Source organism: Castor canadensis, chromosome 16 (genome assembly GCF_047511655.1).
Source record: "Castor canadensis chromosome 16, mCasCan1.hap1v2, whole genome shotgun sequence".
In the NCBI taxonomy this organism is placed as follows: Eukaryota; Metazoa; Chordata; class Mammalia; order Rodentia; family Castoridae; genus Castor; species Castor canadensis.
In genome coordinates, this window is record NC_133401.1 from 2,064,924 (window position 1) to 2,089,105 (window position 24,182).

Below are 24,182 nucleotides of genomic sequence, written 5' to 3' on the forward strand. Positions count from 1 at the left end.
TCACCAGAAAGCTCCAGATCTTGTCAAAAAGGGATGGGAATAGCAGGCTCTGATTTAAATAGGAAATCCCAGAGACAGTTCCCTAGCCCCAAAGACAAAGGCTGCAGTCTTCTCCCAGTCTATAGTGTGGGAGACGCGTCCTTACCTACACCACTTGCTGCTACATGGTGTTCTGCAAGTTTTATTTTTTCACAACTAGAAATATTTATAACAGCACACCGGGATGAATAGTTTGAATGCTGCAAAGGCTCACTGCTCTGGGTTTCCAACCCCCACTTCCCCTAAGGATACTGTACCTGTTACCGGTCCAGGTATAGGTACCTTCAACAGGTATTTCTCTATTTCACAAAACTGCAGCCATTCTTACTCCTGTAGCCACTCCTGTTTATAAAAATATATTCTGGGATTTTTTTTTTTTTTTTTTTTGCGGTACTAGGGCTTGAACTCAGGGTTTCCACCTTGAGCTATTCTTCCAGCCCTATTTTTTGTGAAGGTTTTTTCGAGATAGGGTCTTGTGGAACTATTTGCCCAGGCTGGCTTCGAACCGCGAACCTTCTGATCTCTGCCTCCTTAGTAGCTAAGATTACAGGTGTGAGCCACCGGCACCTGGCTAGTCTGGGATTATTGAACCAAATTGCTTTTACAAAAAAGGTGGTATTGGGGATTTTGGTGCTGTGGGTTGGAGAAAGAATTTATCAAGATAAGCAGGTGACAAATAGGAGAAGCAAGTTTGTTAGGGCTCTGAGGTTAGTAGCCAGCAGCTGGATGCAAGGGAAGAGCTGCTCCTGGTCCAGTATGAGGGTTAGGGTGGGTTTATTAAAGTAAAACAAAGTGAAATCAAAGCACATGTGCCCCTTCTGGTGGGAGGGTGGACAGACTCAAGGATTGCTGTGCTGGAAGCAGCTTTTACTGGGGTCTGCCAGGATGGCAATGGTCAGCCCTGGAAAACTGGGTTATGAATCACCAACTCCTTCCACAAGGGCCTTGGATAGTCAGACTGGGGCTGTTGCATTTTGTGGGCTCCAGGTCAACAAGACCCTGCTGTGTGTCACAAGCCATTTTGTCAACATGAGCAATCAAGGATGTGATTCCTTATTAATACCCAAGCCATAGTTCTTAGCTGTCAGGTTTCCTAACTCCCTGCCTAGCCCCCATATCAGGTGGGGCTACCTTTTTTTGATCATACTGGGGTTTGAACTAAGGGCTTCATGTTTGCAAGAGCTCTACAACTTGATCCACACCTCCAGTCCATCTTGCTCTGGTTGTTTTGGAGATGGGGGCTTCTTTTGAACTATTTACCCAGACTGGCCTCAAATCATGATCCTCCTGATCTCAGCTTCTCAAAGAGCTAGGATTATAGACATGAGCTACCACTACCCAACTGTTTTTTTTTTTTTTTTACAAAACAGGCTGAAGTTTGAATTTTTACCATTGGCATGCTTCTTAGCCATGTGTAATTATTCAGCCATGTGCATGTATTCGACTTCCATCAGGACTTTACCGTTTTTAATGTTGATCAACCTTTGAGTTATCTGTGGCATTTCTACCTGAATTTTCTTCAGAGGATGAACTCTTCAGAGCCCATAAATAAAGATATTTCTATGGCTTTCACACACACTTGATACAGAGTCATTGGGCACACCCGTCCTTTCTCCCCTTAGTGTTTTCATATGTGCTGTGCAGTGTGCCGTTACTGTGCCACACACTCAGAAGCCTGATTTTGCACCTTCATAATTTTTTTTCTTCCTGAAAATCTATGGCATTCTTTATCTTTGAAATTCAATACATCATACAGGACTGGATAATTTTTGTGAATTTTGACTTGACCATGACATAGCCTTTTCACCTGAAGACCATTTCTCTTCAGCTGAAGAATACTTTATTCTCACCAGGTCTGGTGCTTATGCCTGTAATCCTAGGTATTCAGGAGGCAGAGATCAGAAGGGGAGTGACTTAAACCAGTCCTGGCAAACAGCTGAAAAGACCCTACCTTGAAAATACCCAACAACAAGACAGGTCTGGTGAAGTGGCTCAGGTGGTAGAACACCTGCCTAGCAAGTGAGAGGCCCTGGGTTTCAGCCAAAAAAAAAGAATATTCTCTCCTTTAAATAATGGTTACTCTTTCATTTGTTCTGGAATTTTCTTTCAGATGTACCAATCTACAGATTAAATGTGATCCTTTGTTTCCAATATGTTTTTTCTTAGTAACAAAGAGATCCAAGAACAAAAACTGTCCAGAGATCCAGGTTTATTTCAAAGCAGTGCAGGTTGCCAGGCACCAGTGGTTCACACCTGTAATCCTAGCTACTTGGGAGGCTAAGATTGGGAGGATCTCAATTTGAGTCCAGCCCCAGCAAATAGTTCGTGAAACCCCATCAACAAAAATAACCAGAGCAAAATGGATTGGAGGTGTGACTCAAGTGTGGAGCACTTGCTTTAAGCTCTGAGCAGTTAGGATAAGAAAGGCTTTCTTAGGGGAGGCCTTGCCAGCCATGGCCCATTTACATGTTCACATGCAGGAAAGCCATGGTGGAATTTTAATGATAGCACATGATGTGCATCTTACCTTCATGATCACTGTTCCAGCACAATGGATAGTGTAGCTCTGAGGCAGTACAGACACCAAGGCAGAAATAACAGTGGCTTACACTAACGAGACAGCAGGATGCAAGTCCGAAGAAAGGACTCAAGATAAATGTGGGTGACAGAATCAATAGGACTTGCTGGTCCCCTGGACATAGGGGAAGAAAAGGGAGAGATTAAGAATGACTGATCAAATAAAAAGATTTTAGGGATAGGCTGAAGCTCAGTGCTACAACCCTTGCTTACTGTGCACAAGGCCCTGGCTTCCGCCCCCAGCACTCCAAAGAAAGGCTGGGTGTGACGACGTGGGCCTGTAATCTCCACACTTGGGAGGTTGAAGCGGGAGGATCTTGATCCCGGCTGCACAGCAAGATCCTGACTCAAAATCCGAAAGGTTTATTTTAGGGCTTGGGAATAGCTCAGTGATAGAGTTTGCCTTGCATGCATGAGGCTCTGAGTTCAATCCCCAGTGCTAAAACAACAAAAAAGAAAGCCTACCAGAATAACTTGAGTCTGTCAGCTTGAAAAACTGGTAAATTTATGATATAAGGAAGACTGGTGGGAAAATACTAAAGTCTTAACAGAGATCCAAAAATCCAAAGGTGAATAAAGTAGAAGCCTATTATCTTCCATGTAACAAGCAGGAGATGGTCAGTCCAGAGCAGGCAGACAGGCAGCTTGGCCGTAACACCTGGTGTCTGTCCCGGGGCCCCAGGCAGCTGCTCCAGTTGAAAGCAAGGCCAGTGAGTGAGAAGAGAGCAGAACAAAGAGAAGGCAAGCAATTTCCATGCAAAAGGACTGACCTCATCCAAGGAAAAAAGAAGAAAAGCAGTAACAAGATGCTGGGCATGGTGGCTCAAACTTATAGGTACTTAAGCTTAGTTACTCAGGAAGCTGAGGCAGGAGGATGCTTGAAAGCCTGGGAGTTCAAGGCCAACCTGGCCAACACAGGGAGTCCCTGTCTCAAAAGAACAAAAAGTAATCACAGGTTAAACTAAATCTTCTAGGAGGAAAACCCAGTCACATTGTTTTATTATGACATCACAGCCTCTGGTTCTCAGCTTTATCACTGGCAAGTCATGGTGTTCACTTAGGTTCTTGCCAGCTGTAACTTTCTGGTATTCAGTGACAATGAAAGGACATTATGCTGAGGGCCAAAAGTCAACAAAGAGAATACTTACAGATTCAGAAGCCAGACAGGATAATGGTATGTGAGATACATTTTTTTTTTTTTAAAAACCTACGGAACCTCGTATTCCCAGGCAATCCTCCATTCAAGCACTAACCAGGCCTGACCCTGCTTAGCTTCCAAGACCCTACCAGGGTGCTGTGGCAGAAGACCAAATAAATCTTTCTACATGGCCTGTTGTTCAAGTGCAATCCTAACCTCTGTCCACTAGGTGGTGGTAGCAATCCCTCCTCAGCTGTGAGGAAATGTTTCCAGACATAACCAGCCAGGAGGCCAAAACTGCCAAGGTTGAGACCAGTGTTCTAGAGATAATCCTCTAACCAGGATTAAATAATGCACATAAGCCTTTTTATCATTGCCTTTATTTTATTGGTAGGAAAACTAAGACATTTCCAAAAAAAAATCATTATCAAAGATATTGAAATAGAACTGATAACTTCCTATCATTGTCCACCTTTAATCAGTAAAAGATTTTTCCAGCGAGGCATAGTAATCCCAGCACTCTGGAGGCTGAGCAGGAGGACTGTGAATTTGAGGCTAGCCTGGGCTACACAGTGAGACCATCCAAAAAAAAAATGGGCAGGGGGATGCTGGAGGTGTGGCTGGAACAGTGCAGCACCTGCCTAGAAAAGTGCAAAGCTCTAAGTCCAAACTCAATACCACCACAAACAAAACAAAACAAACACTAATGGATGTGGAAAAATGACCCATAGTGAGCATACTGAAAATAAACTCATTAATTTAGCACTGTTAGCTCTCTAATCTCTCTGCACTCACCAAGTATAACTTCAGAGTGTAAAAGTTGATGGTTGTAGGATGGCTTCATGTTTCTTTAAAATATTAACTAAAGTAGATTTCTAATTTATGACACACAATAACTAATGCTATTTGGTTTTAAACCAAAATTATATCTTAATCATCAAACTCAAGACAGCAAGAAAACAACATTATCCCTTGAAGGTTGCCTCAGTCTATAGTTCAGCATCTAACCAGGTGCCTTTGGGTTAATTCCAACAGAAAGTCATGAAGCAACCTTCAAAGCCCATCCCACAAAGTGCTAACACACAGGACAGTTAGCACCAGGGCAAGAGCTAAAACAATACAGAACTCGGAATAAGATTATGCAGAGTGAGATCATTGATACCTTATAAGAAACACTGCATTATTGCTTTGGTGGCACAAAGTTCCTTAGGCTTCAGTCATGGCTAGTCAGCCCTCGTTACTCATTAGTGCTACTGCAAGTGGCCAGCATCTGAGCTAGCAGCACCCTACAGATGGCTCTTGCTTACTGTGTAGCTCTTGGGATAAATGTGTTTATACTTTGACTGAATAGTCACATGGACACTGTAAAGATGGCTATTGTGTATCACTAGTCGGTGAAATCTCTTGCCTTCCTTCATGATTTCTTCAGTCTTTTTTTCTGTACACAGATGATTTTCTATATAGTATGGGTCTTCTACGTACAGCTCATCTCCTGGAAAATAATGACATTTTAATTCCATAAAGTGTTATTTTATAAACATATCAGTGACATAAAATCAGTATTTAATTGTATGTATTTCATGTATTTGGACCTGAGTCAGCTGTTAACCCTAATTTTATGAGCTTATTTCAGTTTCTTTCTTGGGTTCTTCGTATTTCCACCCTCTCCTGACCCCCTAGCTAAGCATTTTCTTTAAGAACATAAAAATCTATGACTGCTATGTTTTCATTGTGAAAACTCTTTTTAATCTACTCAATATTGACACTAATATTGGCCTTGCTATCCACACCTTTGATGTTTCCATGTAGGCTACTCTAATCATCTTAAGGTTATTTAAAGAAACGAAACCACCCCTGTAGGCTGAGTAACAAATCTTATTACTATCATCAGGGACTGAAGTATGATAGGTCACATGGTCCCTGCCGCAAAACTCCAACCCACACTTGCCTGACTACAACTTACTATCAACAAACTTCCTAACTCAAATAATGGACAGCTACAAGTTCTCATAACTGAAAATAAAACTTAGAAAGTATGAGGCAGGCCTAAAGTACCAGCGACTTAGGGAGGCAGGCAGGATCTTGGGCTCAAGGCCAGCCTGGGCAAAGTTAGTGGGATCTTGCCTCAAAAACGGAATAAAAACAAAAGAGCTGCCTAGAAAGTGCAAGGCTCGGGGTTCAGTTCCCAGTCTCAAAAACAAAAAAATAAAAATAAAAAAAAAAACAAAATAAAAAAAATTGTGGGGTGCTGGTGGCTCACGCCTGTAATCTTAGCTACTCAGGAGGCAGAGATCAGGAGGATCGTGGTTCAAAGTCAGTCCTGAGCAAATAGTTCACGAGACCCATCTTGAAAAATACTTATCACAAAAAAAGGGCTGGTAAAGTAGGCCCTGAGCTCAAACCCCAGTACTACAAAAAAGAAAAAAAAAAATTTAAGAGAAAGAACTTTGTCAACGTCTAAGAGATGTACTTACATAAATGTATACACATAGGCTTATAAATTTAGAACTCTAGTTATCATAAACACTATGGATATTTTATAGGCATTGACCTGTATGTACTGCTAGGCTATCACCCTTGTCTGTACTGAACAATGCCTCCAGGCCACCCAGGCACTGGCTCCAGTACGGACAGAGCACCGCTGCTCCTTGGAGTCACCTGGCAAGAGCTGGAGCATTGAGTCCGCAGTGACCAGTGTGATGGGTAGCCATCTTTCAGATATTTCTGATGCATGATCCAAACAAAATTTGTGCAAGGTAGAGAGAGAGGCAAAGTTTTCAAGTCTTCTTACTTCATAGAACTGTGGAGGTGGCAACCAAATTTTTTTTGATATGAAGCTTTCAGTTGCCTCTGACGGAGATAACCACTGTGGAAGACAAAGGCGAGGGCTTCGTAAGTTTATTCCATTACCAAGATTTGACACTACTTAGAGAGGTAAAATTAATTCATTAAAGTGCCTTACTAAATCCCCGAGATAACATGAAAAGATTCAGAGTGGCACACACCTGTAATCCCATCTAATTGGGAGGCTGAGGCAGAAGAACCGCTTGAATCCAGGGGACCAGTCTGGGCAACGCAGTGAAACATATGCTTGAAAACAAAGTGTTGGGAGGAGAAATCTGCAAAGATCCTCTCAAGGGTTGATTATTGAGACACTGGCCCTGCAGACCAATAAGTAAGCAGGATGGATCCCCAAGGTTAAGACACTGGTCAGCAGAAAAGACAGAACGTGTGCAGTCCCCAAAGAGGAAGGCTCTCATGGCAACACTCCACAGCAGACCTGAAGGCATGGTGCGCCTCAGTTCCCCCATAGATATGTACCTTGGCTGGGCCTGAAGACATCGTGATGGACCCGACAAAGTTCTCTTAGGCCCTATGGGGTCTTTAGCCACCAAAATGCATTGCAATGTGAGACACATGTACAATAGGGTAAAGAATCAGCAGCCGTGGAGCTTTCAGGAGGGTCAAGAGCATGGCCCAGTCACAGTCCAGGGATCCTCGTAAATGTAGAGCCCACTGGATGACAGGTCTCACTGCTACCACTGCCCTCCTGCCCCAGATTCCATGATACAAGAGGCAATTCGGTGAATGTGGAATTAACCCAAAAGCCCCTTTACCTGGATCACTAAATGTTCACTAACACCAAGGGAAACTGAGTTCCCTGCAGAGATCCTACTTGACACAATTATAGTCTTCTGGGCTGTAACTGCCATTTTGCCTGCCAGGTGACTGTGGCATACATACTAAACCCTGTAAAACAGTCAACCTTATATAAATTGAACAGATAGTTCTCAAAAGAAGAAGTACAAGCTGGGTGCCAGTGGCTCATGCCTGTAATCCTAGCTACTGAGGAGGCAGAGATCAGGAAGACTGCGGTTCAAAGCCAGCCCTGGCAAGTAGTTCTCAAGACCCTAACTCGAAAAAACCCATCACAAAAATAGGGCTGATGGAGTGGCTCAAGACGAAGGCTCTAAGTTCAAACTCTGTATTGCAAAAAAAAAAAGTACAAATTGCCAATATACATTAAAAAATATTCAACGTCTTTAGCCATCAAGGAGCTACAAATCAAAACACTGGGACTCCATCTCACCTCAGTCAGAATGGCTACCATCCAGAACACAAACAACAAACTGGCAAGGATGGGGGAGAACCCCGCATACTCTGTGGGTATGAATTTAAATTAGTGTAGCTGCTATGGAATTTGGTATGGAGGTTCCTCAAAAAACTAAAAACAGAACAACCAGATGACCCTGCTATGCCCCTCTTGGGCATATACCCAATGGAATGCAAGTCAGCATGCAACAGACACACCTACACCCCTGTTTATAGCAGCACTAGTCACAAGAGCCAAGGGATGGAATCAGCCCAGGTGCCCAACAAGGGACAAATGGACAAAGCAAATGGAGTAATATACAATGAACTATTACTCTGCTATAAAGAACAGTGCAATTATGTCATTTGCAGGAAAGTGAGTGGAACTGGACAGCGTCATGTTAAGCAAAGTGAGCCAGATCTGAAAGACAAATAGCACGTATTTTTCTCTCATATGTGGAATTGAGACTTCAAAACAAAAAGACATGAACATACGGAGGGGACTATTTGTTATTTGGGGGTGAAGGCACCAGTGGGAGGGTGGAGGGGAAACACAGAGGGCAATGGCGGTTAAATGTGGTCAAAGTACATTGTATACATGAACAAAGACGTCATTAATGAATCCCATTATTTTATAAAATTTAAAAAGAAGAAAGCCTAGAGTTCTGTGCTAGCCGCTGAGGACTGTTTAACTGACATTTGACTTGTTGGAAGTTTCTGAGGAAGCCCAGTTGCTTGCCAGTGGGACAGGAGCCCACTGTGTAGGTCAGAATAGAAGGTCCTCTTGCCTCAGGGCTGGGATCTTCTTGTTCTGCTGCTGTCCAAGTCACACTCATGTTTAGAAGCCCTTTTTATTTTATTTTTGTGGAACTGAGGACAGGACCCAGGGCCCCCGTGTACCACTTGAGCTATGCCCAGCCCTGCAAGTCCTTAATAAAGTGCACTTCGCAATCTGCCCTTTTCTTTGATCTTTTGGCACCTTCCACCTGGCCAGTTCTGGTACACCAGGACTGGGTTTTTCTGACACACGCAACGCCCCACCCCAAGCCCACAGTGTTGATTTCTGCCACAGATAGTGTACGAGCTTGTGTATGCTTGAACAGCCGCCCTCCAGAAGCCTGGTAAACACTTGCATTCCTTGACTCTGGTATGGGCCCACTGATCTGAGTTTGACAGACACTCCGTCATTCTGAGGTTGGCCAAGGCTACATTTTGAGAATCAAAGCTCTGGGTCTCAAAGGTACCAGTGTCTTTAAGGTACATGCACAGCCTTCTGCTTCCTCAGTTGGAATAGCCAAGATAAAGGGTAAGGTGACAGGTATCAGACCTCTCAGTCCAACCTGCACAGGTTATTCCAGAAAAAACTGGACAAACTGGATATCCACATGCAAAAAAAGAGAGAGAGAGAAGTTAGACTTTACCTTATACCATATAAAAGTTAACTCAAAATGACCAGGCGTGGTAGCTCATGCCTGTAATCCTAGCTACTCAGGAGGCAGAGATCAGGAGGATCATGTTTCAAAGCCAGCCCGGGCAAATAGTTCATGAGACCCTAATTTCGAAAAAAACCCATTATGATAAAAGGCTGGTGGACTGGCTCAAAGTATAGGCCCTGAGTTCAAACCCCAGTGCTGCAGAAAAAAGTGTGGAACTTCCTTTTCCAGCCATGAGCACTCAATGAGAGCCTTCCCCATGTAAATAACAGAAACCTGGATAAATCTATGAAACAAGAATTTCCAGAAAAACACAGAACTATCATTTCTGAGGAAAGAAAAAAGAAAGAGGGGAGCCCTACCACTGCCTAGAGTTTCTATCTAGAACTTATTTACAGATCTTAGCACAGGAAGAACTGAATCAGCATTTGGGATTCTTAAGGGGACAGAGATCAGAATATGGAACACCCCCCACCGGCTAGCGTGTGGAAAGCAGTGTGCCTGGGAGAAGGATTGACACAGAATGGAGCCCCAGAAGTCCACATGGAAAGTCCTTCAATTTTTTCTAACACCCATCTGCGCACACACACACACACACAAGGTGCTGCCATGGTAAAAGACCATTCTTGAGAACAAGGACCTGCAAGCTTTAAGATAAAATTCCCAGCTGGAGGTATGGCTCAGGTGGTAGACTGCAAGCCTCACAAGTGTGAGGCCCTAAGTTCAAATCCCAGTACTGCCAGAAAGATTAAATTTCAAAAGCTCTTCCAGGGTGTTTGGCCTGCAGGGGTGAGGGCTGCATGTATGGAAACCCAAGCCCAGTGTCACTTACAGTCCCTGAAAGTCCTCCACCAAGGAATTGGCTTTTGCTTGCATGGGTGAGGGCTACACCTGCCCAGCCCCAAGTCCACTGTCACTTGCTGCCTAATCAGTACTGTCCCCATGAGCCCTCCACCAAGGCCATGGCTTTGGCCTGCAGGGGTGAGGGCCAAACCTGTCGGGTTCCAAGCCCACTGGGTCACTTACAGCCCGATCACTAGAGTCCAGTGAACCCTCTAGCAAGATCAAGGCTGTGGCCTGCAGAAGTGAGGACCACGCCGGGTGGGTCCCAAGGCTGCTGTCACTTAGACTCTAATCACTATTAGATTATAAGCCCTCAAACAAGATCATGGCTCAGTTCAGTCACTTATACCCTAACCACTACAGTCCAATGAACCCTCCACCAAGGTCGAGGCTTTGTCGTGCAGGGGTGAGGGCCACACCTGTTGGGTCCCAAGTCCACTGAGTCACTTGTAGCCTAATCAGTATGGTCCAGTGAACCTTCCACCAAGACCACGGCTCTGACCTGCAGGGGCGAGGGCTGCATCTGTCAGAGCCCAAGTCTGACGTCACTCGGAGCTTAATCAGTACTGTCCGCAGGAGCCCTCCACCAGGGCCATGGCTCTAGCCTGCAGGAGTGAGAGCTGCACCCGAAGGGTCCCAAGCCCACCGTCATTTCTTGCCTATCACTGTATCCAGCCTACACTGGCGGTCCCGGAACGACCCTGGACGGCGGGCCAGGGTCGGGTCCCCCTTCTCACATCTCTGCGGTCCCAGCTCATGGCCCGAGGATGCCCTACCTGGGAATCCACCACCTCGGCATTGTCGGGGTCGACGGGCGGCGGCTGGCAGAGGCAGCACAGGTAGAAGGTGGTGTCGAAGCGGCGGCCTGGCGACGAGCGCGCGAAGGGCGTGACCCAGCCGCTCCAGTCGTGCAGCGCCCAGATGTTGGGCGTGCAGTCCAGGTGCGCGCACAGCTGCAGGAACTCGCGCGGGTCGCTGCGGACGCGCGCGCGCCAGGCGGCCAGGCCGGACGGCGGCTGGAAGGCACAGGTGAGCTGCCGGGTGGGGCCCGCGGGCTCGGGGGCCGACCGGGGCCGCAGCAAGAGCACGCCCGCCTCTTCAAAGGCCTCGCGGACCGCGCAGATGCGGCGCGCTACGTCATCAGGCAGCGCCCCTGCGTCGGGCGCGGGCGCGACGTCGGGGAAAGCGGCTCGCGGGCGCGGCGCGGGTTTCAAGCCGAAGTGCGGCGGGCCTTGTCGCGGCGCGAAGAGGCGCAGCCAGTCGTCCGAGCGGTCAGCCGCGTCCACAACGCCGCCCGGGAAGACGTAGGCGCCGGGCATGAAGCCCTGGCTGGCGGCCCGTTTTAGCATCAGCAGCCGGAAGTCCTTGGCAGGTGGCGGAGGCGACGACGGGGCGGCGGCGGTGCCCGCGCGTGTCCAGCCGGCCGCCAGCACGACGGAGGCCGCCTGGCGCCAGATGCTCGGGCCTTGCGGTAGATGACTGCCCATGGCGGGAGCAGCGCGCGGATCTCGGGTTCGGGGCTCGGGTCGCGCTGCTGCTGCTGCAGGAGATCCTGCACCGCCCGTGGGCTTTGCAGCGACCTCGGAGTCCCTGCCGGGATTTGAATTCAGTGACCGGTGAGCCTGGCTGGTGCAGCCTTAGCCGGAAGTGATTTCTGTCTGTGGGAGGAGCCTGACGCGCAGCACGTGACAAGCAGGTGCCGCCCCCCGGTGCTGGCAGGGCCAGCCCTGGGCTGTCACAGCTGCCAGCAAGCCCTGATTACTGCATCATTCCCCGCTCAGGACACGTGGACCGAGAGCTGGAATGCTGAAGGGTGCGCTTGACCTGCCAAGTGAAAACGGAATGCAAACCTTAGACTGGTAGTCTCTTCCAGGAATCAGTCCCCAGCAAGGGGTAGGACTTTCTGTCCCTAAGCAGGAGTGGACTTGGGAGCGTTTGCTTTGGGCCGTGGGGAGGTTCCACGAACAGGTGTCAGAGCTTTGCAAGTTCACAGGAACCATGTTAATGAGTAACGAATTCCTGAGCCAGATTCCAAGGTATTAATTTCCTAGGGGAAAGGCTGGGGTGTAAAAGGACCTATGTGACTCCCCAGTCCGCAGAGCTGTTGATCCTTATTTGTTAGAACATAACCCTGTAAGGAAAACAGAAAAACTTTGCAAGCAGGTCATGCTGCTGTTTACTTAGTTCCCAACAATTGAGCTTTATTTTAACCTCAAGGTCACCAAGTAAAGCACATTTCTGTTACTCATTATTTTTCAAGTTTTTTAATTTGTAAAAAAAAGAGAAAACGTGATCCGTAGGTCTAGCCACAGAGAGACTTTAGCGTGGAGACCTGCAGTCACAGATGAGTTGGTTTAACCTCCCTGAAAAGCAGGGCATGCCATGGGATAAGCAAAATTCACTCATGAACGACCAGTAACATCCCATACTCCAAAACTCCTCCCACGAAAATTACTTCTCATAATGTGTTTATTTTGTTTTAGTTTTAGTTTGGTTTTTGAGACAGGGTCTTGCTTTGTAGCCCAGGCTGGTCTCAGTTACTGTGTATCCCAGCCTGACCTTAAACTCCAGATTCTTCCTACACCTCCTGAGCACTGGGATTACAGGAGTGCTCCACCATACCCGGCTCACTTGTTTTTAAAGAAGAGTTTTAAGAAGGTTCTGGAATGGTTTGGATATGGTTTGAGTGTGTCCCCCTAGGGCTTCTGGGTAAAAACTTGGTCCTCTGTTTGGCAATTTTGGAGGTGCTGTAACCTTCAAGAGATGGGGCCTAGTTGGCAGTGGTTATGTCACTGGGGGCAAGGCCCTCAGAAGAGATAAAGGAAGTTCTTGTGGAACTCCAGTTAGTTTCCCAGACAGTGTGTTGATATAAAGGAAAGAGTAGGACTCCTCCCTGCTCGTTGGCTTCCTGTCTTGCCATGGGATCTCTCCATCTTCCCTCTTCCATGAAGGAACACAAACAACTTAACAGGGCCCTTCCCAGAGGCAAATGGGCCTGCCTGATCGTGAATTATGAGCCTCCAAAATTGTGAACTAAACATACTTCTTTTCTTTATAAAGTACCCAGCCTTGGGAATTTTGTTACAGCAATGGGAAATACACTAACATAGGTTCACAACATTGCTTTCTCAAATGTAAGGATTCCATTTATATGATATGATAACAAAAGTTTTCAGTCACTGTTTTGAACTGAGCTCCTGCATCAGGCCCAACAGACCAGACCAAACCAGAATGGAACCACTCATGCTAAATACTACAAAATCAAACTGACCCTTGAAGAAAACAGAAAAATCCCCAAACAGATCAGTTTTTCCTGAAAATGGGAGATTCCAGCCTGAGTCCACATAGTGAGGCATTTGCCTCTGCTTTAACCCTTACGGAAGGTAACCTGGAACGATCTGATGTCAACCTGTTCCGTTACCTGTTCCTACCTTTCAAAATCTACTGTTGCCCAGTGGGAGCTCTCATTCTGTTTTATAAAAACGGAGGCTTTCCCTGATTCAGGAATCACAAAAGGCAACTATATCTCTAACCAAATTTGTTGTAATTTGGTGTTTGGATAATGACATTCTGGAAAAGACAAAACTCTAGGGAGAGAAATCAGTGTTCACCAGAGCCTGGAAGAAGAAAAGGACCCTACAAAAGGTAAGGGTAACATTGTAAGGATGATGGAGACACTCTGTACATTGGTTGTGGTAATGCGTGCATGACGCTAATCCCTAATTACTACAGTTTGAACCTCGAATGTCCCCCAAGGCGTGTCAAGTAGAGGATTGTCCCCAGAATGGTGCTGTTGGGAGATGTTGGAACCTGTGAAAGGTGGGGTCTAGTGAGAGGTCCTCAGGTCACTGGAGACTTGGATCTTTCTTGTTTGCTTCCTGCTGGTGAATAGTTTGCTGTGGCTCCCTACTGCTACAGGACACCCCCATCAGAGGCCAGAGCAATGGGAACCTCCAAAAACCGAGCTAAATAAAACTCTTATTAGTTAATTATCTCAGGTATGTTATAGTGAGAGAAAGCCGACTAACATACCCGCTTATCCTACGTTCCACTTTCTGTGGTTTCAGTTACTGAAAGTCAACCACAGTCAACATTAAATGGAAAATTCCAGAAACAAACAATTCTAAGCTTTAAATTATGTCTTGTTTTAAGGTGATCATAACTTGCGTGGCCCTAACTTCGTGCGGATGTGAACCACCCCCTTGTCTAGTATTCACACTGTATAGGCTGCTCTCCTGGTATCCTCCTAGTGCTCTGTCACACTATTGCAGTGCTTGTGTTAAAGTAATCTTACATACTAGTGACGCCATTCGCCTCACTGCCTCTCACTTAAGACATTGTTTCACCTCACATCATCACAAGAAAGGCGGGTACAGTGGGTTAATCTCTAACATAGCAATGTATGCATAGAAAAAGCAATAGTATACATAGTGCTTGCTACTTTTAGGCAGAGGCACCTAGGTAGGCATAAACAGGAGCATGAAAATGCCCTGGGCTACAAGATAACATGCTAGAACTCCAGAGGACACACACCTGGGTCAACCATCTTAGTGACTGACCTTCCAACTGGCAAGGCAAAGACAATCAAATGCACAGGCTGTGCAGTCACACATTTGAGCAGACATTGTGCAGTTTTCAAACCATTGGGGAGGGGCTACAAGGAGAGCCCCTCCTGGTAACTCCACCCTGTTGGATAAAAAGCTCAACAGCTGAAGGACTTCAGCTGGTCCTTACCTGAGTGGTCCTTACCTGAGTTGCCCACCTCACCGCTCAAGGTATAATCCCGCATCGCTAATAAATCAGCACTTGCTGTCTTCCTACTCTTCCTGAGTTTTTTTCCTGCACCTGGAGCAGTGTTCTCATCTTAGACGTTGTGCACAAGAACTGAGGAACATTTGGAACTCCCCAACCACCAGTGACACTACTAGGAGTCTTGGAACATATCCCCATGTGTAAAGGGGTACTTTGTCCAAACTCCAAATGGCACACCCTAAAAGACTGAATTTCACTGCGCTTAAATTATACTTAATGAACTTGACTTTCAGAATGGCAACACACACCTGTAATCGTAGCACTCGGGAGGCTGAGTCAAGGAGATTGTAAACTTGAGGCCAGCCTAGGATACATAGCAAGACTGTCTCAAAAAAGCAAAACATCTGGGCACCAGTGACTCATGCCTACAATCCTAGCTACTCAAGAGGCAAAGATCAGGAGGATCACAGTTTGAAGCCAGCCCAGGCAAATGGTTTGCAAGACCCTATCTTGAAAAAACCCTTCACAAAAAAGGGCTGGTGGAGTGGCTCAAGGTATAGACCCTGAGTTTAAACCTCAGTACAACAACAACAACCATCTCTCTGTAACAAGAGATTTGATGAGCTTCTGAGTTGTTGACCCCATGCAGACACAGGGAGATGGGGACCCCCAAAGAGGGAATGCAAGCTCTGTGCCCTGCCATACCTTGCCTTGTCCATCTCTCTATCTGACTGTCCATCTATGCCCATCATATCCCTTATAGTAAACTGGTAAATGGCAGTAAGGTATTTGCCTGAGTTCTGATACTTCTAGTAAATTATTGAACCTGTCAACATAAAGTGGGTGACAGAACTGCTCCAAAGCAAAGGATCTATTTAGGGTGTATTAGCTCAGGTTCTCTAGAGCAACAGAACCAACAGAATACAGAGAATTAGCAGAGGGATTTATTTAGACTGCTTTACACCATCAGAGGATCAGATAGTCCCACAATGGCAGGATGGCCATCCGACACGCTGGGAGCCATAGAAACTAGGACTGCTCAGTTCTGGAAAACCAGTGATGCACCCAATGGAAAATTGCTTGTGCAAGTCTGCAGTTCAGATCCAGCTCAAGGATCTGGACTTTGACATCCACAGGGCAACAGAAGCACCAAAAGGTGCACCTGCTCAAGAAGGGCCCAGGGCAGGCACCGTTGAACTTCCCCTTCCTCCACTTCCCATCCATCTGGGCCCCAGCCTGTGGGATGGTGCTGTCCGTGTTCAGGATGAATGTTCCACTCTTTGGCCCACACCTCAAACCTCTGTACAAGCCCTGTTACAGACACACCTCAAAGTATGTTTTACCAATTTTCTAGGTGTCCCTCAATGTAGTCACGTGGACAACCAAAATTAACCATTAACAGGGGTTGGGGTTAGCTCAGTGGTAGAACATGTGGCCGGTGTGTACAAGGCTCTGGGTTCATTCCCCAGGGTTACACACCCCAAAATTAATCATCACACAGGGAATTCAGATTCAGGATATGTGTACTTTGGTGGAACATAGGTGCTTTTTTTTTTTTTTTTTGTGGTACTGGAGCTTGAACTCAGGGCCTACACCTTGAACCTTTTTTTGTTAGGTGTTTTTTCAAGATAGGGTCTTGTGAACTATTTGCCAGGGCTGGCTTTGAACCGTGATCCTCCTGATCTCCACCTCCTGAGAAGGTAGGATTACAGGTGTAAATACCAGCACCTAGCAAGGGAAAGCTTTTAAACATGACAAGTCCACATAAGCCATCATGGAACACACACATTGGTCACAGGCCTTTCTGCCAGGGCATGTTAACCCATTGGTGGAGCCACCATTGTTAGACACCTTTGCTTACCTGGAACCCTGCAGCTCTGAGGACTCTCTTGCATAAGTTCCCATTGGACGCACAGGTCAGGGGTCTTCCTTCATGGCCTCCAGCTCCATTTTGTTAGGGTTTGACATAAAAGTGACTCCAACTTGAGAATGCTAACTTCCTTAAACCTAAAGTGGGAACCTCAATTTGTTGTTTGCCTGGGCTGGCTTTGAACCACAGTCCTCCTGATCTCTGCCTCCTGAGTAGTTAGGATTACAGGCGTGAGCCACCATGCCCAGCCACCTTCTCTCATTTTGACAAGTATATCTAGCTTTAACCTTCAAATCGATTTTTAGCAGATTTTATCTAGAAAGTTAGAAGTTTTCATATATTTCGTTGTTTTTGCCCATTTTTAGGACTTTTATTAACACAGTATGACAAATAATAACATCAGGGCAGCACACTTGAAAACATTGCTTCTGACCCTCGTTTTTCTTTGTTTTTTGGGAGGGAGAGGTGCCAAAATTTTTTCTTTTCACACTTGAGATCCTGAGTTTTAAAATTTACATTTTAATGACAGAATAACATTTTCTAGCTGATGAACACTTAAAATTTTATTGTAAAAACAATGTAACGACTTAAAAAATATGCCATTCATAATGTCCCCACCTTAATGAGTACATATTTCTATATGTTTCTTTGTAGATTTCCACATACCTGATACATATGTACATGCAGAAGATACTCAGCTTTGCTTTCTGATACCAGAATAGTGAAAGGACTCTAAATAAAATCATTTCACAGCAGGAGGTATCATTTAGCATTTGTACATAGGCAATATAAGCTTTAAGGTTTTAGTTATTTTTTGCTGGCACTGGGGTTTGAACTTAGGGCCTGCACCTTGAGCCACTCCTCATGTGCTTTTCTGTGATGGGGTTGTTTTTGAGATAGGGCTGGCTTCAAACTGTGATCCTCCTGATCTCCACCTCCTGAGTAGCTGGGATTACAGGTGTGAGCCACTGGCACCCAGTTGCCTTAAGGTTTTAAAGTTCTCAACTTAAACACCAAAGATTGAGGACACTGAAGAGCTCATAGTACCACAATGAGAACACTCAGAATCTTGATGGGATGAGATGGAAAAGAAGGAACTACCTCTGGTCCTCACAGACACGGGGCTATAACATCTATCTTTGGTTCATTCCTGAGAGCCAGAAGAAACAGAATTTGAAATCTGACTTCTATCTGTATTGAGCACAGCCAATGATCTTTCACGTAGAGACCTACTGTCAGATTCCTTCCTGCATTAAGAGCTCAGTGTAACTTATCATAGAAGACACACCTGGAGATTTATAGTCCAGAAGTATTTCTGAACATCTCTTTGTGCACTTAAATCTGGGAAGGGTGACTACAGACTGAGATGCTCACTTTCATCCCAATTTTCTGCAGGTGCAGAAAACAAAGAATTTTGTTTTACAATCATAAGTTGCTAACTGAGTCCTTTGAGGGTGCCTTGCTCAGTAATAAGTACTGTATATTATCATTAAGGTTTTACTTATTAATAAACATTGTGGTTAGAACCTGTCAGCATAAAATGTCACTCAAAGAGTAGACATGAAGCCCTTATTCCACCATAGATCTGATGAACAAAACAACCCTTGATAGTCGTCAACTTGTGCAGGTGTAGTCCTGAGGTTCCCATTCTCCCAGCCTCTGTAACAAATAATGGGTTTGTATTTGCAGTTTCCCAGAGATCTGTTCAGGTGGCCTGTTGCTGGGCAAAACAGACGATTCAATTAAATGCTGAGGACTCAGAGTGCAAATTTAAATCCCCCATTATTATAAATAAATAGCATAATCACACGTTTACCTTTTTGTTTCTTTATAGTGCTGGGGATGAAATCCAGGACCTAGCAGATGCTGGGCAAGTGTGCTACCACTGAGATACCCCAACTTTCTTTTTTTGTTGTTGTTGTACTGGGGTTTGAACTCAGGGCCTCACACTTGCTAAGAGGTACTCCAATCCTGAGCCACTCAGCCAGCCCTGATTCATGTTGGGTATTTTTCAAGATAAGGTCTCGTGAACTATTTGCCCCAGCTGGATGTGAACCATGATTCTTTTGATGTCTGCCTCCTGAGTACCTAGGATTATAGACATAAGCCACCAGTGCTTAGCCCCACCTTGCTTTTTTTTTAAGTCCATTCATCCATTCCTTTTTTTTTTTTTCTTTTTCGGTGGCACTGGTGTTTGAACTCAGGGCCTCATACTTGCTATGCAGCCACTCCTCCATTAGTTCTGATGTGCAGTAAAATCACACTAAGCTTAGTTAATTATGATTTTAAAATGAATATGGAGTTTAAAGTAATTTTTATTAATTTTTTTATTCATTTCATACAATAACCACTAAACTATTTGATTGTATTCCAATACACACAAAACCAACTAACAAACCAAAACACCCCAAACCAAACCAACTAACAAAATAACTCTCACTTCACTGTATTCTGTTAAACTTTATAAGCTCCAGAAGGGATCTTTGGGTAATCAGTCAAGACCCCCATTTCACAAAGAGGCACAGGAAGGTCCATGAGTTGAGGTACCTGGACAAAGGCAGAGTTCTCTGCCCCTCACAGCTGGCCAGCCCCCGAGGGAGGAGGCACACCCCAAAGGGGTGCAGAGGGTACAATGTTTTATTTCTCAGGTTGTCACATGGGCTCATACCTTTACAAAGCATTCATTACAGAACACAGAAGGACCTGAGTAGCTAAAATCAGACCAATGTGCACATTGGGGAAAACACAGCATTCGCAGAATCTTCAGGCAAACTGGGGCTGTCTTCCATCAAAACTACTTTTTTAGCCACTCGGCATCATACACTTTTAAATTATTTAATGTCACACATCTTCCATGCAGCTTACTGTAAACCTTAGGTAAATCAGGAAGTTTATCCTCTGATTTACCAGAAACATTTTTCCCTTGTGGCATTTAAAAGCATAACTTTTTGAAACACACAAAAACTTCACCAGGCATTTTTTTCCTCCTACAAATATTACGATTATAATAATTACTAGTTTACCAATAGCAATAACTCAGAACTTATTCTTCTTGAAAAAAAGTTTCCATGCTAAGTGTCTTGACATGGCAAGTTCTTGTCTTTTCAATGTCAGCTAGTGTGTCTTGAGTTTTTTTGCCCACTTTGTATCATGATATAACATCATGCCAAATGTTAACAGAAAATTAGTGACTTCAGTATCTAACATCTAAACTGAATCAGGCTTCTATTAGAAAGCTTGAAATATATATACACAAATGAGAGCAGAGATAATGTGAGAAAGCAGCCAATTGCACAAGGCAGAAAGTGATTTTGCTTGTGTCAAGTAACAAAAGTTCTACCAGACAATGTTAGAACTCTGAATACTCCTAATGGTTAAAATTTCAAAAATCAGCGTTATTTAAGCAACCAGTAAACAGGATGAGTATGTTTATTATAACAGGTTTTTCATTCTGTAACAATTTATCACTAATATCAGTAGCAGTGGGCTTGCAGAATCGGGTACACGTGTGATTGCACAGATAATTAAATATGCAAAGAACTTCCCATTTACTCACTCTCACTGGTTATCCAACATTCAATGGGCTGTTTTTTTTTTTTTCTTTTTTTTTTGGAGGTACTGAAGTTTGAACTCAGGACCTCATGCTTGCTAGGCAGGCACTCTACCACCTGAGCCACTCCAACAGCCTTTATGTGTGTGTGTGTGTGTGTGTGTGTGTGTGTGTGTGTGTGTGTGTGATTTTTGGGATAGGGTCTCACAAACTATTTGCCTGAGCTGGCCTTAACCAAGATCCTGCTGATCTTTGCCTCCCAAGTAGCTAGGATTACAGGTGTGAGCTGGACGGACACTAGACTGGGTTGTTTCCTTGATAAGCTCTGCTTGATAAGAACAGAGGGTCTCAGTCTTAGAAACAGCAAAATATCTTTGGGGCTTGGTTTTCAGGGAGATTTTCCAACACCGGGAGACTCCTTGCTTGAGATGAGTCTTGGAGATGACAGGAACTCCATATTGTACATATGAGAGAGGCAGTTGTAATCTTTCTTGTCATCTTCAAAGACATCCTGGGATGGCAGGTGCAAGAGATTTGGAAGTGGCTCCTATGCAGACTCGCCTAGACTGGAGGAGGCAGGGGTTCGTCTTATTAGTAACTGTCTATCTTGAAGGGTGGGTCTTTTCAGAGCATGACCACAGAGACACAGAGATTCTGTGTTTCCCTCACCAAGGCTCTTGAATCTGTGCTGAGGAGGGGGTGTGGGCTAAGGGAAAGATGAGGAATGGATTTTAGGACTGGGTGCCCAGACACCAATCCTGTCTTTATTTGCTTCTGCTCCTGACCTCCAAGCTGCCCTTGTGGAAAACTGCCACTTCCCCCTGCCTGGTCCTCTTTCTCACTTTAGGGGTAAAAGTGAAAAAAGGAAAAAAAATTCTTGTCAGTTTCCAGCCAAACCAAAATCTCTAAGTTTCATTCCAAATCACCTTTAGAAAGTTAAATGCATCTGAGCTGAGAGTGGTGTTGCATACCTGTAATCCCAACACTAGGGAGACTGAGGCAGGAGGATGTCAAGTTTCCACACCAGCCTGGGCAACATAGTGCATTCAAGCCTTGCCTAGGCTATATAGTGAGGGAGACCCTGTGTCAAAACAAATGAACAAACAGACAAAGTAAATGCATCCCATTTTCTCAGCCTTACTTCCCCAAGAATGTGACAGAGTCCTCTTTGGACCCCATTGGGAGGTGGCAGTAATTATGCCCACAAATTCCCACCTAAAACCAAGGCTGTTTTCCACATTTCCTTAGATGTGGATCAAAGGATGAAGGGGGCTCTTCTGTTTTCTACACCTGGGATTCCAGTAGTCATTATAATCTCAAAATTCAATCTATATCGAAGGATACAGATTTTAAAAACAGATGCAGATGTATAGTTCATAAGCTAAGTGTACATGTTTGACTCATTGGCACGTATGAATTCGTGGCCCAATGTCCTTTATTAAAAAAATAGCTTGGATGATAGCACATAACCTGGTGTCATTCTTCTTTAAGAGTACTATTATTTTTTTTAAAGGTTCCTAAATTCCAAACTAAAGCTATTACATTCCAACCCGGACTCAGAGCTGATTGTGCACAGCCTCTGTGGGCCAGGAATGCCAGTTGCCCTCTCCAGGCAGTGTTGGAGTCATGGAGCTGGTCAGCTGACCAGCTCCCTATAAAGCCAGCTCTCCTATTGGCCAGCACGCAAATTCCAGGGGGGATTGATGGGATTAAGTACTCCAAAGAGGATTCCCCTGCCCTTGCCTCAAAGGAGGATCAAACACTCTGATCTAGTTCTGGAATGAAATAACCCCTGGGAAGGAGAAAGTGTGGCTTTTCCCCAAGCCTCCTGGTGCTTTCCCTCCCCATCCGTGGCTGGATAGGGAGAGCCCTGGGCAGGCCAATGTGTGCAGTGGACCCAATCCCACAATGGTGGGTTGAGTTGCCTTCTTTCCTTTCCTAAATAGGGTCACAACCTAAACCTCTTGTAGCCCTATTTGGTGACTAATGGATAAACTACCCAGAAGTGCAATAGTGTGCCATACAAAAAGCACTTTGAAGGAACTCTGTCTGTATGCGCCCTTAAATTTAGGCCCCAAAGGATCAAGGTAATAAGAACTGCACACATCTTACTATTTGTTTCTTGTCCAGAAAATAACTCCTCTCTCCGTGCTTCATTCTACCCCATCCTCTCTTTCAAACTGTCCCGTGCAAAGAGCGGGAGACACCGAGGTAGGGGCACCAAATTTGCACTCTGCATTAAGATGCCCCAATAGCACACATGTTAACACATGAGCTCGGAGGGACCTGGGGTCATCGTGGGCCATTTTCTATTAATAGGGGCTAAAGCTCTCGCAGGCATTAGCGGTAATGCCCGCCGGCGCGCATAGTTAACTCTTCCTCGGCCAGCAAGAGAAAACCATGTCGTGCCCAGGCAGGGGTGTGTTTAAAACGCGCGTGTACACACATGCACACACAGGGTTTAGTGCGGCTTCCCTTAACAGGCCAAACCCCAAGCCCATCCCAGGAAAGGGGCGTGGGCGGTGGCAGGTGACCGTCGGGTGTCGGTCAGCTCAGCTTTGCCACGCACAAGGCCAGAGCCACAGCCACCAGCAGAACGGCGCTGAAAACAGTGGCTGCCAGAGCCTTGCTGGGGTCGCAGGGCCCCGCGCGCTCCACTACTGCCGAGGAGACGCCCGTGCTGGCACTGGACAGGAGTTCGGCTCCCGCCGCCTGCCGGGCTTGCACTGTCCAGCGCGGCACGTTGACCTTCATTTCCATGTCGTGGATCATCTCGCCCACCTGAAGAACCTCACGCTCCAATTCGGGCAGATCTGCTACGTCGAAGTCGCACTCCGCCTCGTGGCGCAGGCTGCGTGCGCTCAGGGCGCGCGCCGCCACGCGCGACGAGCCGCCCGCCACCCCGGTGCGCACCAGCGGCCGCCGCGGCGCGTGCAACGGGAACGCGGCGCCCAGCGCCAGCGCGCGCTGCATGTCAGCTTCCAGCAGATCCAGGCAGCCGGAAAAAGCCACCCACAGTCGCTCAAACTCCGCGCGCTCCTCGGCGGCCAGGCCCCGGTCGCGCAGCGCCACCGTCAGCCGGGAACCGGTGGCCACCGCCAGCTCCCGCGCCTTTTGGCGCGTCTTCTGCAGCTCCTCCCGCAGATTCTGCGAGTCCGCCGAGCCGCCGACCGTCAGCACCAAGTGGTGGTAGCACGCGGTCGTCTTGTTGAGCTCGTCCAGCAGCGCCTTGCATTCCTCCTTGGCCATGATGGTGCGCTCCTCTCACGCTCTCCGCGCCCCAAGGATGCGGCCAGAGCCAATGCCAGCCTTGGGCAGCGCGGCGCGAACGCTCCCCATGGCTCGTCACTCGCTCGGTGTTGTAGCGGCCGTCGATGGAGCTAGCCAGAGACCAGCGAAGGAGCGCCGGCGCGGAGAGGGAGCCCTATTAGCGGCCTCCCATCCGCTCGTCCATTCTTCCCAGATGCGCCCTGAGTTACACGCCTTGTCTCGCTACACGATCCAAGCCTCCATGGTGTCTACCTGCCAAGCCCGGGGTGCTGTCCCCATCCCTGAGTCCATGGCTAGCGGGGCGCAAATCCTAGCGCTGCGCCTCAGGCGCTGCCAAGGGCGGTGGAGTCGGGTTCCCTAGGCCCCGCCCATCCACCCCCTCCCTCTCAGGGTGCTTTAACCCCCTCCAGACCCGCGGTAGGCGGGGCCCTGTGGATTGAGGTCACGTGTGGGTTTCCCATCTATCGCTCTCCTGCACCCCATTACAGTTCTGCAATGTTAGCGCTCGGCAGATGCAACAACCTTGGCCAATTTTGCAGATGAGGAAACTGAGACTCAACATAAAAAGAGGGCTTAGTTCATGCGAAGTCCATGCAAGTGAGGGGATTTAGAACCCAA

At 46.4% G+C, this 24,182-nt stretch overlaps 2 protein-coding genes across 5 annotated transcripts; both read right to left on the reverse strand.

Moving 5' to 3' along the window:
- Positions 1 to 384: 384 nt before the first annotated feature.
- Positions 385 to 12,069, reverse strand: Nudt19 (nudix hydrolase 19). 4 transcript variants are annotated; one of them, XM_074057446.1, is made up of 4 exons: positions 10,899 to 12,069; positions 6,760 to 6,844; positions 6,546 to 6,620; positions 5,106 to 5,246 (listed from the first exon to the last, which is right to left on the reverse strand). In XM_074057446.1, exons 1-3 carry the CDS (start codon positions 11,607 to 11,609, stop codon positions 6,595 to 6,597), a joined length of 822 nt encoding a protein of 273 aa, XP_073913547.1. In that variant the 5' UTR covers positions 11,610 to 12,069; the 3' UTR covers positions 5,106 to 5,246; positions 6,546 to 6,594. The 4 variants fall into 4 exon arrangements, with proteins under 4 accessions (XP_020037657.1, XP_020037658.1, XP_073913547.1 ...); XM_020182068.2 differs by lacking the exon at positions 6,760 to 6,844 and having other exon boundaries at positions 385 to 5,246; positions 6,413 to 6,620; positions 10,899 to 12,043; XM_020182069.2 differs by lacking the exon at positions 6,760 to 6,844 and having other exon boundaries at positions 5,092 to 5,246; positions 10,899 to 12,068.
- Positions 12,070 to 19,053: 6,984 nt separating this feature from the next.
- Rgs9bp (regulator of G protein signaling 9 binding protein) lies at positions 19,054 to 23,746 on the reverse strand. The gene has a single exon (XM_074057447.1). It carries the CDS (start codon positions 23,541 to 23,543, stop codon positions 22,842 to 22,844), a length of 702 nt encoding a protein of 233 aa, XP_073913548.1. The 5' UTR covers positions 23,544 to 23,746; the 3' UTR covers positions 19,054 to 22,841.
- Between the last annotated feature and the right edge of the window lie 436 nt (positions 23,747 to 24,182).